At 39.3% G+C, this 13,981-nt stretch overlaps 1 protein-coding gene across 4 annotated transcripts in view; it reads left to right on the top strand.

Moving 5' to 3' along the window:
- The window catches only part of TRAPPC12 (trafficking protein particle complex subunit 12), a 57,808-nt gene extending 43,948 nt beyond the window's left edge, over positions 1-13,860 (top strand). The window contains exons 9-12 of one of the 4 annotated variants that reach the window (XM_075145122.1): positions 5,629-5,727; positions 11,096-11,196; positions 11,998-12,085; positions 13,517-13,860. In XM_075145122.1, the coding sequence (XP_075001223.1) occupies positions 5,629-5,727; positions 11,096-11,196; positions 11,998-12,085; positions 13,517-13,759 (531 nt within the window). In that variant the 3' untranslated portion in view covers positions 13,760-13,860. Of the gene's footprint in view, positions 1-5,628; positions 5,728-7,815; positions 7,987-11,095; positions 11,197-11,997; positions 12,086-13,516 lie in introns of those variants that run through there. The other 3 variants (XM_075145126.1, XM_075145123.1, XM_075145125.1) reach the window with 3 other exon arrangements.
- Positions 13,861-13,981: the final 121 nt, after the last annotated feature.

Raw genomic sequence — 13,981 nt, 5'->3', positions numbered from 1 at the left:
TCACTGTAGACTTCCATTTACAAGAACTGTGGGCTTAAGTCACTATGAAAGCGTACCTTGAACATAGCAGCCTGAGGGAGTATTCATTTAAAATGCAACTGATGATGTGCATTGCTTCATTTCAACAATCTAATTGCAAAACGTCTGTCATTTTACTAAATCACCATGGAAGTGTCTTGAAAACTTTTTAAGTTCTTTTCATCTGAGCTAAAATCACTTTTGACATTATCTTACCAGACTTTTACCTCTCTGAGGAATAAACACTTAAGTACTTTCCATATATATCATAAATGCACTCTAATTAAAGGCACATTTTGCACTTTTAGGATTTTTTTCAGTGTTGTCTTAGCTTTTGTAGAACTTGCCCTTCGTAAAAACAAAAGCATTAGAATTGATTTTGATTTGGTTCTAATACAATTAAAACTGTACAAAGAAGGAGGTAACAGCTTGTACTAATGACGCAAGGGACTGATGCCTAAGGACTTTGGTTCCTCTATGATTTAAAGGAGAAAGACTGCATGAATCATCATGTCTTTTGCCTAACTGTGCTGCAGTACTGCTCTTTGGATTCGTAACACTGTGAATCTCTGGTTTCATAACCCTTCCACAAGTGCACTAGATAGAGAGGAAAGATAAGGTATCCCTGTCCTCTCTTCCCAAAATACAGTATTTATGAGCTATACGCTTTGTATGACTAAAGCTGATTTTTAGTCTATGGTTTATTGAACCTACTCTCAGCATTCTACACATCATAGTCATTTATGCTTATTTCTAAATATCTTATAATTAATATTTTAAGTGGTGGGGGAGGGAAATGAAAACGTATAATGCAGTGACTACGAAGGGAAATACAGTTATATTGCAGTGCATCAAAGGAAAAACAAACCCCACTTGCCATTTTTGTGCAAGTAGATGCAACAGCTTACTAGAAGTATTTTGGACGAGTATATTTAATGTTAGCTCCAAATTTTCATAGTAAAAGATATTTTGAATTATGAAACAGTAGGCCAATTCTCATTCATATCCTGAACTGTGTAACTTCAGTGCTTCTTTTGGGATTTTTTTATGAAGGTGTGGAAAATCTGAAGGCTCGCAATCTTTAGAAATTAAAGATCATGACAATACATCAGCCCCACCTTTAAGTCTTTAAGAGCACAAGCTGTAGTCGTTGGGTTTTTTACTGGCAGTACCTAATATGTCTTACTCCTTACAACCACAACTTGTATCAACCAAGACTTTGCTCCTCTGGGACGGTGTCTATGATTCTCTCAGACAATTTTTCTTGTACCATGTCACATTAGCAAAGCTGGGAATGAAAACGAACTCTTTAGTAAATGAGATCAAATCTCACCTCCTTTACAAAATGCTCCTTCAGAACGAACTGTGACATAAGATGTTTTTATAACTTACCATGGAATAGTGTCATTCTACATGATCATGTGAACACATGTAGGATACTCTAGAAATCTACTGCTGCTTCCATGATAGTGTGGGGGGAAGAGTACATGCATATAAAACTCACTGTGCAATCCTGGAGTAACCACAAAATGAGGTTGTATTTAGAAGCGAGCCTCGATATTGTGATAATGTTTTACAGTTTCATCCTGGGGCCATCCTTGCCTATGCTCAGGGATGGCTTTGGACATGTATAACTTAGTGTCTTGTCATCGCCTGAAGGAAATGGGTCCCATTCCTGTGATAGGTACAGCGAGGCACGTGGTCGATAAGCACAGATCATAGAATCATAGAATTATTAAGGTTGGAAAAGACCTCTAAGATCATCGAGTCCAACTGTCAACCCAACACCACCATACCCACTACACCATGTCCCTAAGCACCTCATCTACACGTCTTTTAAATACTTCCAGGGATGGTGACTCAACCACTTCCCTGGGCAGCCTGTTCCAATGCCTGACCACTCTTTCAGTAAAGAAATTTCTCCTAATGTCCAGCCTAAACCTCCCTTGGCGCAACTTGAGGCCATTTGCTCTCGTCCTGTCGCTAGTTACTTGGCAGAAGAGACCAACACCCACCTCGCAACCTCCTTTCAGGTAGCTGTAGAGCGCGATGAGGTCTCCCCTCAGCCTCCTCTTCTCCAGGCTAAACAACCCCAGTTCCCTCAGCCGCTCCTCATAAGGCTTGTGCTCCAGGCCCTTCACCAGCTTCGTTGCCCTCCTCTGGACACGCTCCAGCACCTCCATGTCCTTCTTGTAGTGAGGGGCCCAAAACTGAACACAGGATTCGAGGTGCGGCCTCACCAGTGCCGAGTACAGGGGCACGATCACCTCCCTGCTCCTGCTGGCCACACTATTTCTGATACAGGCCGGGATGCCGTTGGCCTTCTTGGCCACCTGGTCACACTGCCGGCTCATGTTCAGCCGGCTGTCAATCAGCACCCCCAGGTCCTTTTCCTCCAGGCAGCTTTCCAGCCACTCTTCCCCAAGCCTGTAGCGTTGCCTGGGGTTGTTGTGGCCGAAGTGCAGGACCCGGCACTTGGCCTTGTTGAACCTCATACAGTTGGCCTCGGCCCATCGATCCAGCCTGTCCAGGTCCCTCTGCAGAGCCTTCCTACCCTCCAGCAGATCAACACTCCCGCCCAGCTTGGTGTCGTCTGCAAACTTACTGAGGGAGCACTCGATCCCCTCATCCTGATCATTGATAAAGATATTGAACAGGACCAGCTCCAAAACTGAGCCCTGGGGAACACCGCTCGTGACCGGCCGCCAACTGGATTTCACTCCATTGACCACAACTCTCTGGGCTCGGCCGTCCAGCCAGTTTTTTACCCAGCAAAGAGTGTACCTGTCTAGGCCGTGAGCCGCCAGCTTCTCTAGGAGAATGCTGTGGGAGACAGTGTCAAAGGCTTTACTGAAGTCCAGGTAGACCACATCCACTGCCTTTCCCTCATCCACTAGGCGGGTCACCTGGTCATAGAAGGAGATCAGGTTGGTCAAGCAGGACCAAGATGCTATGAGCTGTGCCATCATATGGAAACAGGGTGCCATATCCATGAATACAGTGCATAGACTCTTAATGCTTCACCTCTACTCTCACATTTTAGGAGGTGTGAATGTTTATGTACTCCTATTCATAACGCATACGGTGATGTACAGTCACTTGGTAGGGAATGCAAAAGGGGAGGGGGGTGGGTTTGCCTGTCTAGGCCAAGTCCATGAAGCCCCCGCAGCGTGGCCCTCCAAGACATTACTTGGCTGCTTATTCCTACCAAGGCTGGCTACTACCTACACTAGGGAGCCTGTGGTGTTATAATTGCGCAAACAGTGCCCCCTCGTGCAGCTTCTTCTGGCCGAGCCTTTTCTGCAGTCAAATCATGCTAAGCTGTAAACTAAGCTGACAGAAGCATTTTTCTATCAGCTTAACTGCATGCTCTCCTGGGAGTTGTTTGTACATCAGTTTGGGGATGTGACTGTAAAGCCCCCATCCCTCGTGGTTGTGCTGCGCATCTTCGTTGTGTAGCCTAAGCCTTAGAGCGTGCATGAGACTGAGCGCAGGGCAAGGGGCAGCTTTAGACTACAGAATGGAAGACATTGAGCACAAAAGCTAGAATTTGATATAATAAAATTATTTCTCCAATGAGCATATTTTATGCTTAAAGGGATAAAGTTCAGTCATAGACAATCCTTCAGAATTTATAAATGACGCTCTTACTTGTATTAATAGCTAATACAAGCATGGCTGGGGTTCCTCTGAGGAGCTGGTTCAGGGGGTCCCTTCCAAGTTTTTTATGCCTGCCTAACACAGTGGGACTCCGTGATCAATGAATTTCTTTAGTGAGAGCTGTTACAGTGAAAACTGAGTTTTTCCTAAGTCATAAATTTATGAAAAATTTTGGTAGCATAAATTTCATCATATTTGATTTCCAAGTGCTAAATAAAGCAGAATTTAAATAAATATATTTTTGTGTATGTGGCCTGTTGTCTTTGCTCTGAACTCTTTCCATTATCAATAATAAGCATGGCACACTAGAACTGGAATAAACTCTAAATGTTAATAATTAACTGTTCAGAATTAATCATTATATCCACAATATGCAAGTTGTTTGCAAAAGAAAGGTCCTGCAGAGTGCCTCCTGGGCTGTTTAAGTCAGCTTCTAATATTAATATACAAATCAAGACTCCAAAGACTTCTCTTGATTTTTTGTGTGTATGAAACAATTAGCATGTTCCAAATGGTGACCTGGTGCACGGGTCAAGTAGGGTTCAGTCGTTGTAAGTGCGACCTCAGGAAAAGAAATTCATTATACCTGGGGCACATTGCCTCCTCACACTAAGCAGGAGATGAAGAAAAAGTACCTTTACCAGTAGCTGTGATCACATTAGGGACAAGTTAAATGAGTGCTGTAATTTGACCAAGAAAAATGGTAGGATAGAGAGTATCCCAAGATGTCTGTGCAGTTTTGAAAGATGCTTCCTAACACCCACTACAAATTCTTCTATTAAGTTGAAGGGCAGGACTGTCAGGAGTCACCAAATTAGTACATCACAGAGAGTCTTCTCTCTTTGCGTATGTCTGGCTCCTCTAAGGAAATGCAGGCTTTCTCTGCCTCTGCTCTGGATTGCTCCAAGAAGCTGTAGCTGAGGCTAGTGCAGCCCTGTGCCCCATGAATGCACCTGCTACGTGTCTTCCAGTCAGCGTAGAGCACATGCAGAGTTTCTTGTGTATGCCTGCCAAAGGCATGTAGCCAGGCTCTAAACGTCATTTACTGCCTAGGTCATTGAATTACTGTGGTTTAACCATGAAGCAGCTGGACTGCAGTAACCAGTCACATGGGTACTTCTCTCTTGGGGGAAATGGGACCGTCATTTTGTTTAATCCTTTGTAACTGGTCATTGGCTGGAGGTATGGTTGTACTGCATCTTGAGCAATTAGATCTTGGAGCTGCCACTTGCCGGCATGGTCTTTGTGCAGGCGCGTGTGTGCGGGGTCACTTGCAAAGCTTCCTGGAGTTCAGAACCAGCCCACCCCTCACTTACTTTTAGCCCAAATCAGTTTTCTATTTAGATTAACTGCTCATTTTTCTTTTACACAGTATGGTAGAAGGGAACAAGGTGGAGGGTGGAGGGATAGAAAAGGTCTTGTTTCCCTTGGCGGTAGTGCTAGTTTGTCATCTGAAAATGTGCATGAATTGCAGCTTCTGACACATTATATTTTTTCACAAGTTAAGAGCATGCTCACAAGTAGTTCCCAAAGCTTTGGAATGTAGTTTGTTAAACCATGTAAATTATACATATATTTGAAACATGAGACACTTCTCTAGTATGTATACCCCAGTCACACAGAAGGCTTTTGACTTTCATCCTAACTCATAATCTAAGCTGAAGAGTAAATGTTCAGATTTTTTGTTCTTGGCATTTAGCTACAAGCAGAATATAATCCAGTTGGGGGGAAAAAAAAAAAGGAAGATCGCGTTTGTATGCAGTTCCAGTGTAACTGAGAAAACACCAATATAGTCAGCTCCTAGTGCCTACCGTGATAGGTAGAAATTCTGCCTTGCTGACAAGTTGCAATTACTTTAATTCTGTTTGAATATGTCTTTGAAAAGAAGGCAACATAAAGGTTGAAGAATGCTGACCTTAAATGTCTGGTCGTGTGCTTTTCACCCCTTAGGACTATGTGCTTGCTGTAGATGCTTATCACACCGTCATCAAATATTACCCACAACAAGAGCCTCAGCTGTTGAGTGGAATTGGAAGGATTTTCCTTCAGGTATGCATTTTATTCTAAATCTGCTAGGTAATGTTGCTGTTGACAATTATGTAGTGAATAATTGTTGCATTTAAAAATATAGTTATTTGTATAGGGCATGTATCAAATTGCGGTCAAAACAAAAAAAACTTCTACCACATGATATTAGATAAAGTTAGGAAATATAAAGCACCTATAATATTAAAAGTACATGCATGTACATTAGCGAACAAAGAACATGCTGTAGAAAATTACATAATTATATAATTTAATCAGAGTAACATTCTGCTTTCCCTAAAACTAATGCTAAAGCTCCCACTGACTTCAATGAGCCAGAATTTCACTAAAAATCTCATTTCTCACTGCCTGAAACTGCATGCAGCTCTCAGTCACACTGTATAACTGCCATCTTCATCTAGAAAAAATTTGAGTTTCCTTCTTTTGTCCAGGTTATATCCCTGAGAAGACAGGGGAGGGCACATTAAAAGAAAAAACAGGACTGCACAAGTATAATAGATTTCCATGTAACTATGTATATTTACCATAATAAGTAAAAAAAGATGTAAGTACAGTAGTACTTTTTTGTTTATCGGAAAATGATGCATCTAAATAATAGTATCTGATTGTTTTAATTTTTAGTATCTCACAAGTTCTTTGCAGTTCTTTCATATTTCTGATACTGATATTTCAAACTTTTCCTTTTTTATCTACTTCCTTTTATTATTTATTATAAATCTATTTTGAGTTGTCAACTGATTACAAACAATCTTATTTGTGGCATTTGTGTTATAAAATTATATTGAAATGGAATAATTTACTCTTGATAGATAATTAAATCATTAATATTGTTTGCTTGAAATCATAGAATGTCATTCAAACTCAGTTACGGATTTTCGGTTCTCAGCAGGAACATGTTTTCACAGTGCGGTAGACGTGTTTGTCTTTAAAAGTCTTTGATTTAAAGTGGATCTCCATCACTATAGAGCAATTTTATGATATTGGCTGTGTGCATTAATTATTACCTAAATAGGCAACCTAGTAATTATGTATATTAAAGAGTGGTACTGTAAATATGCATAATACTATTGGAAATACAAGTTATTAATAGTTCTGGTCTGACTGGGTACGTTACTGGTACTGCCTTGCTGACAAGAGTGTCTGCCCTAGCGTCACACTCTCCAGTCTGTCAGTAGCTTGGTTTGCTATAGAAAAATTTTCAGCCTCGGGAGGAAAGCATCTCCTAACTTTGGAAAGAATTACGTCCACCCAATTTCAAAAGCGGTGTTCGCAGGCTCCGTGCAGAGTCATCTGAGGTCATTGGCCACCGCAGCGTTGGCTGTGACAACAGGCCTGTAGTATTTAGTGGTTTTACTGTCAGAACTGGACGTAGCAAAAGGGAGTATGAGGAGCCCTTGATATTTTCATGTGATCCTAGATAGTAGTTAATAAAAACCATCGCTTCTAAATTCAAATGTTTTCCTTTCTTTTAGCACCTCAAGGAGGTAAATTTTTATTGTTTGGCACGTTGTCTTTTTTTTTGTGACAAAATCTTCAGCTCTGTCTGGAGGGTACTGTTGCAATATATGCAAGATTTTGATGTATTAAGAGAAATAATCAGTGTGCAGGTAAACAAAACCAAGAAGATCAAATCAAAGAAAGAGAAACATGTTGCAGGGCTGGGCACCATCATTTTGGAAAGACCACTGTGCGGTATGTGTACACTGTTGATGAGGCACTCTGTGAAAAAAATAAACCTCTTGCAGGTAAAATGGGAAAGCAATTTTCTCATATTCAAATGTCACAGCTTCTCAAAAACAGCTAGTGGTGCCCAAATAACCTCAGACTGTTTGAACATTATCCAAGAGAGGCACAAGGGAGCCAGATTTTAGCTGCTTATCAGTCACAGATACTGTTTGACAATAGACATCACACATATGAAACAAACCAATAATGTAGAACAAAGTGTAAGTTCAGGAGTTAAACAGAAAAAAAAGGTAACCTTTTTCAACATATAAAACCTTACTTCGTGTGGGGCGGTTTGTTTTTTTTTCTTAATTAAATTGAGCTTACTAGTTTAAGATACCATGTCGTCTTTTTCTTCACATGTAGGGGGGCATAAAGAGGCCTAGATCTGATGTACGGCCTTTACTGTTGCCTTCACGTAAGTGGGAAATGAGGATGAGAGATACGGAGAATGCAAGAAAAGACAGAGGCTATCACAGAGAAATTTTCAGAAGCACTGTAATTCTGTCAGCAATCACCTGACCTGTAAAACAGAAATTCATATGAAATGGGGAAACAATGAATACATTTTAGTCTCTAGAATATTATTGTGTGTTGCTAATAGACTCTGCTTGCTGGCTGACCTATCCAAAATTGCCATTTAAATAACTACATTAAAGAATTTAGAAAGTGGAAAGCTGCCTGACCTTACCCTTTGCAATAGATTGCTGCAAAACAGAGTTAAAAGCAATAAATAAATCCTAGGAGTACTTCAGAAAAATAATCTTGGTTTCCAGACAAACAACAAACTTAAACGCATAGTATATTGGAGGCCCCTTGTTAGAGGATAAGATTATTTGAGGTTAACAGAGGAATTTTCATTTTTATTCGAAGGGCTAATTATTATTAGATACTGAAGTCATGTTTTCTGAACTAAGATAAATAAAATTAAGTGATGAAGACCACTTTAAATATTTAACATTTTAATGACTAATTAAAACTAATTATTTCTTTTAAATGTTCTGCCAAAAAAAAAATTGTAAACTGTTTCCCCTCAGTGGGAAAAATGAGAATTAAGTTTGGCATGTTTGCTGAGAAGATACAAGATGCTACTAAGAAATGAGATCCTTCATGATCACAAATAAGGTGTGATTAATCTCAAAGCATATTAGATTTGGACTCATCAAGCTCCCAATGGAGCAAACTGGTAGTTTGCTTTAGAAATGGATTATTCTCGTGGTTAGGGGCTTCCTTCTAATTTCCAGGCTAAAAATATTCAAGGACGGATTCATTTACACTTGTGCCCACATTATTCTTTAGTTAAAAGTAACTATTTTCTTGGTGGTTTACACCTTTATTTATGGAAATAAATTGTATCTTTGTCATTATAACTGAATGTATAAGTTTTTAGAATTAATAGTGTTTGTTTTGTTTGAGTCCAGTTATGTAATATCTGGGAGAAATTTAATTAGCTGGAGTATTAATAGGTATTCCATAAATACTTTGGTAAATGGACAGTTGCATCTTTGAGTGCAATTGAATCATCCCCTAAATGTAAAGAATAGTAATTTCTTTATGTTGTCAAGGGAGAGGTCTTGTGGTTAGAGGTAAAGCAGTACCAGTTATACAGCTGATGTTAGTAGGGCTTTGGATACTGCCACTACGATAATCCCATAAGCAAATTGGGAAGAAATTTAGATGAAACCTTAAAGTGGATGTTTGCTGTGTCTGAAAAGTGTACTGGGAGAGTCATTCACTGGAAGACTAGAAGGACTTGCTAGATGATCTTTTCCACAAGGATCCCTTCAGGGTTTTTATTTTTCAGTTAGGTGCTTGTACAATGAAATTTGAAACATGCTTGTAAAATGTACCAAGCTGGGAGTGGTACAGACACTATGAACGGCAAGATCAGAATGCAAAATAATCTTGTCAAGTTGAGAAACTGAAATGTTAAATTGGCTGTGATTCAAACAGCAAAGGCAAGATATTACCAAAGACTGGGAATAATACACAAATACAAAATGGGAAACAACTAACGAGCTACTGTTCTGTAGGAAGGAATTAGGCTAAGGGTAAGCAAACTACACATGGGTAAACAAATCGGACTTCCAAAATACTGTGGCATAAAAGCAAACTTCATATTCACATGTGAAACATAAAGTAATTCTTCCATTCTCACTGCTGGTAAGAGATCGGTTGGAGATCAGCACTCAGGGAGGATGTGAAGTGACAGGAGAGAGTTCGGAGAAGAACAGCAAGAATGATCAGAGAATCCAGAAAGCATTATCTATGAGAAAGGGGTGAACACTGATTTGCTTGAAAATTGATTCTTATTCTAGAAGAAGAAACATAGAAAGTGGAATAAAAATTTTCAAGTATGTAAAAGGCTGTCAAAAAAGAGGAATTGTACTATTCTTCCTGACCACTATGGGTAGGACAAACAGTTGGGGTAAAAAGTGCGGCAAGATAGACTTAGAGTGTATTTTGTAATTCTAAGGGTATGTAAGAATTCTGGAATAAGTTTCCTAGGGAGGCTGTGTAATAGTCACCATCTGAGAGCTGTAAGGAGACTTCAACACATGTCACAAAAATTTTCGGTAATGTTGGTCCTGTTCTTGAACAAAAATGTGATCTCTTGAGGGCCCTCTGAAGCTCCCCACCTGAGGGCTGCCTGGTTTCCATGGCTTTATGGCTCCTGAACTAGTTTGTTTTCCCTCCCTTTGATAGATTTATTTTACCCAATAGTAAGTTTTCTTCTCCTTCCATCCCTCCAGCCCAAAATTAGACACTATATTGTGAAACCTTACCAAAAGTATGAGTGTATGCTTCTATGAAACGTGCATTGCTAACTTATTTACCAAAAGGGCCTTCTTCAAAGAATTTCTTTATTTCCATCTCAGATAGCGATATATGTGACATACCCTTAGGTGAAATACCCCTTCCTTTCTAGGAATCCCCTTCCCCGTCCCCCCTCCCATAAAATCTGTTCCTCTTTATGCCAGCTTTCAAATCCCTCATTCCTCCAGCCTGCACAATTCACTCACCACTATTTTTCAATCTGCAAAGAGACTGTCTCCCTGATACCTCAGTGACCCACTGCATTGGGGTTGTTTTCTGACACGTTTCGGTTTGATGCACTGAAGTCATCCTGTGGTCCCTGGCTATCACCCATAAGCTGTGGGTTGACCATATATAGGTCCTATGCTAGTTACCAGGCTACTGTATTCCAGTTCTCCCACCTGTTGACAGCTTCTGCCTGTGGGCAGTGTCTGTCTTCCTGCAGAGTAACACCCAGTCTTACTGGAAGTAATTCTGACCTTTTCTGATTTTCAGCTAATTTTACAAACTCTGGAGTCAGTTACAACAAAAGAGCCAAATGAGGAGGTGGGCCACCCCTGCCATATAGTCCATGAATGCTCCACAACCCACAGCTGAGAAACGCTGCCTTAGATAAAACTGCGCATGCTTTTGGGGTTCTTTTCATGATCTTAACATGGCTCTTCAAATACCTTGTTTGATAACAGACGTTACCCAGTCAGCTTGGTACCAATTAATTAGATAATGGACTTTGATATGTTTTCATGTTCTTATCCTTTGTAAAAGATATAATCAGGGTGGACTTCTTTTCTTCTTATTGTGGTAACTTTCTTATGATTTCATTGTCTAGATTGGAGACATAAAAACTGCAGAAAAATACTTTCAAGACGTTGAGAAAGTGACTCACAAATTGGATGGACTACAGAGCCAAATTATGGTTTTAATGAACAGGTAGATAATTTAATAGCTAAATGAAACTTCAAAATACAGTTTTGCAAAGTATGCATTGTGAGCATTAAACTACCCTTGAGACAATCCCATTCTCTTTCTCTCTTTTATGTAACTACATCTGTCATAAGTGAGACTGAATGGCATATAGACCCAGGAGATCTGTATTACTCAGTACAGTCATATTATCCTGGATTGAAATTGTGATCCTTCAGTTGATTTTACAAAGCTTTTTCTCATTCTTCCAGGCGTTGCATATTTTCACTCTGCTTTTTCAATATACATTTGCATAAATAACTCTTAGGAGAGGAGAAGCTATTTTGGGCCCTTATCCTACAGTCAGATCTGCTAGTAAAGCTACCGCCTGGTAGTTTCAAAGAATGCTGGAATACATTGTAGTAAATCGAGCTGCATGATGGGCGGCTCAGTTGGAATGGTTAGCACATTGGCTTAATGTATTTAGAAAATACTATTCAAAAGTGCTCTGAAAATTATATAGCATGGCTAATTTCATGAAGGGAAATAATTCCAGGAAGAGAGTATCTGCGTTTAAATTAATAAAAACACAATGAAGACTGTTGCTTTGGTAGGCAGAATATATAACAGCCACATGATCCAAATTGTCATTCCATTTGTCTGTAAATCAGTGTCTCCTTGCTGGTTGTAATTACACCATGAAGAGCAAATGGCAGAAACTCTCACATCTATAATAGGAAAAATAAAAAATGGTGTCCATTCTTTTTAAAATATATTATCACCCTGGGTTTTTGAGGAGAACTCATTCCTATGTCACTTACTTTCTAGAGCATTTCTCCACCTTGGCCAGAATAATTTTGCAGAAGCTCATCGATTTTTCACAGAAATTTTAAGGATTGACTCATCAAATGCTGTGGTAAATCTCCAAATTGCTACATTTATAATGCACACCTAAATTATTCTCGTAATGCCTCTTGCGTGGATTTAATTAGTACCCAGAGTATACTCAGAGCTTTATAGAAAAATTGGATGTGGCATGTGTGCCAAAGGGTTTTTAGCATACATAAGGATAGGATACAAAATGGGATGGGAAATGAAGAACCAGTCTTCAGACTGGTTCAGAAGGGGCATGAATATACTTAGGCATGCATGTAGACTTTCCAAAACATTATGTTTTATGGGATCTTTGCAAATGCACTTTTTTTTTGCATTCACTGTTTTTAGTGTAGACATGCATGTCAGAAAAAGAAATGGCAGCTGCCAACATATGTAAGATTAACTTGATTTCACACAACATTGAAGGGATATTGTAATTGTAAACATGACATTTTTAACACATTGCATATCAGAGCCTTGGATTTCCATCACAAGAGGAGATCAAAGAAGAGCTGTTTATTTACTTTTGGGTTTTGTACATTTGGCAGCTTTCAGTGCACGGTCATATGAGAGTGTTCCTAAGAACTGAGACAGCTTACCCCCAGCAGCCTGATCCAAGGCCATTTAAAGACTGAGGGGACTGAGTTTAAGCAGCACATGAATTGCATCATTTTGCAGGCTGTAAAATAGTATGTATTATATATCGCACGAGATCAGTAAGGTTTTCTGAGGGGAGAGAAAAACAATTGTTTTAAAAAGTCTATGTTCTTCCTTTATCTGCAGTTTTCAGAAAGTGTGAAACTTTCTGCTGCTAAACATGTTATATGACTTTGTACTGTTGGAATCTTTCAGTAACTCATAAAACCTGTTTTGTGTGGAAAAGAAAATGGAACCTGATCATTTATGATGTATTTAGGCTGCCCTATCTGCTGAACGTACTTGAAGTCAGCTGTAGATGCCTTTATGATAAGATAATTTCTTCCTCTTGCTTATGTGGATCTCCTATATGTAAGCCAGAGAGAAGAACACTTCTGAAGGTATAGTGAAGTCATTAAAAAAAAAAAAACTATGGAAATGACAGCATGCAGAGGCTCATATAGCTTCTGAAATCTGTTTCAGTTGACTTTCAAAATTAACTGACTAATGTCCTATATTATTTACATTTCGGTTTAGGCTCTATCTTTTAGAGTATCAGCTTTTAGAAGTCAGCAGGTCCTACTGGCACGGGATAAATCTTGAGAATAACAAGAAGAAAAGGATTGGATTGTATGATTGATAATGTATTTTAGTTACTTGCGCGCGCCACGCACACAGACACACACACTAGTAATTCTTAGCACATAGTAAATCTGTTGTAACCCCAGGTGCTAGACTTTTTTCCCTTCTCTCTCATTACTTGTAAATACATACATACATATATATACACGTGCGCGCGCGCTTACTTATTTATTTACAATATATTTTTCTCTAGGCTAATAACAATGCCGCTGTTTGTCTTCTTTATCTGGGAAAACTGAAGGATTCCCTCCGGCAGTTGGAAGGAATGGTTCAGCAGGACCCTAAACACTACCTACATGAGAGTGTTCTCTTCAACTTGACAACTATGTATGAACTGGAGTCATCTCGCAGTATGCAGAAGAAGCAGGCACTTTTAGAGGCTGTAGCTATCAAAGAGGGCGATAGCTTTAATACTCAGTGTCTCAAGTTAGGATAGATCATTTCCAACTAATCTTTTCCAGCAAGGCTGATTTTTTTAAATTGTATATACTCTTGCTAATGTGTAAATGTGAAATAAAATCTATTCAATTATGAATATTCAGTGGCAAAATCTGTGGTCTCTAACAATCCTATCATTGTGAAGACTTTGTGCTGACCTAGAGCCAGCTTCATCCCTACAAGTCTGTTACTGTTTAGTTATTCTTCATTACGGTGTACT

Source organism: Calonectris borealis, chromosome 3 (genome assembly GCF_964195595.1).
Source record: "Calonectris borealis chromosome 3, bCalBor7.hap1.2, whole genome shotgun sequence".
NCBI lineage: Eukaryota > Metazoa > Chordata > Aves > Procellariiformes > Procellariidae > Calonectris > Calonectris borealis.
This window is presented reverse-complemented; position numbering and strand designations above follow the sequence as displayed.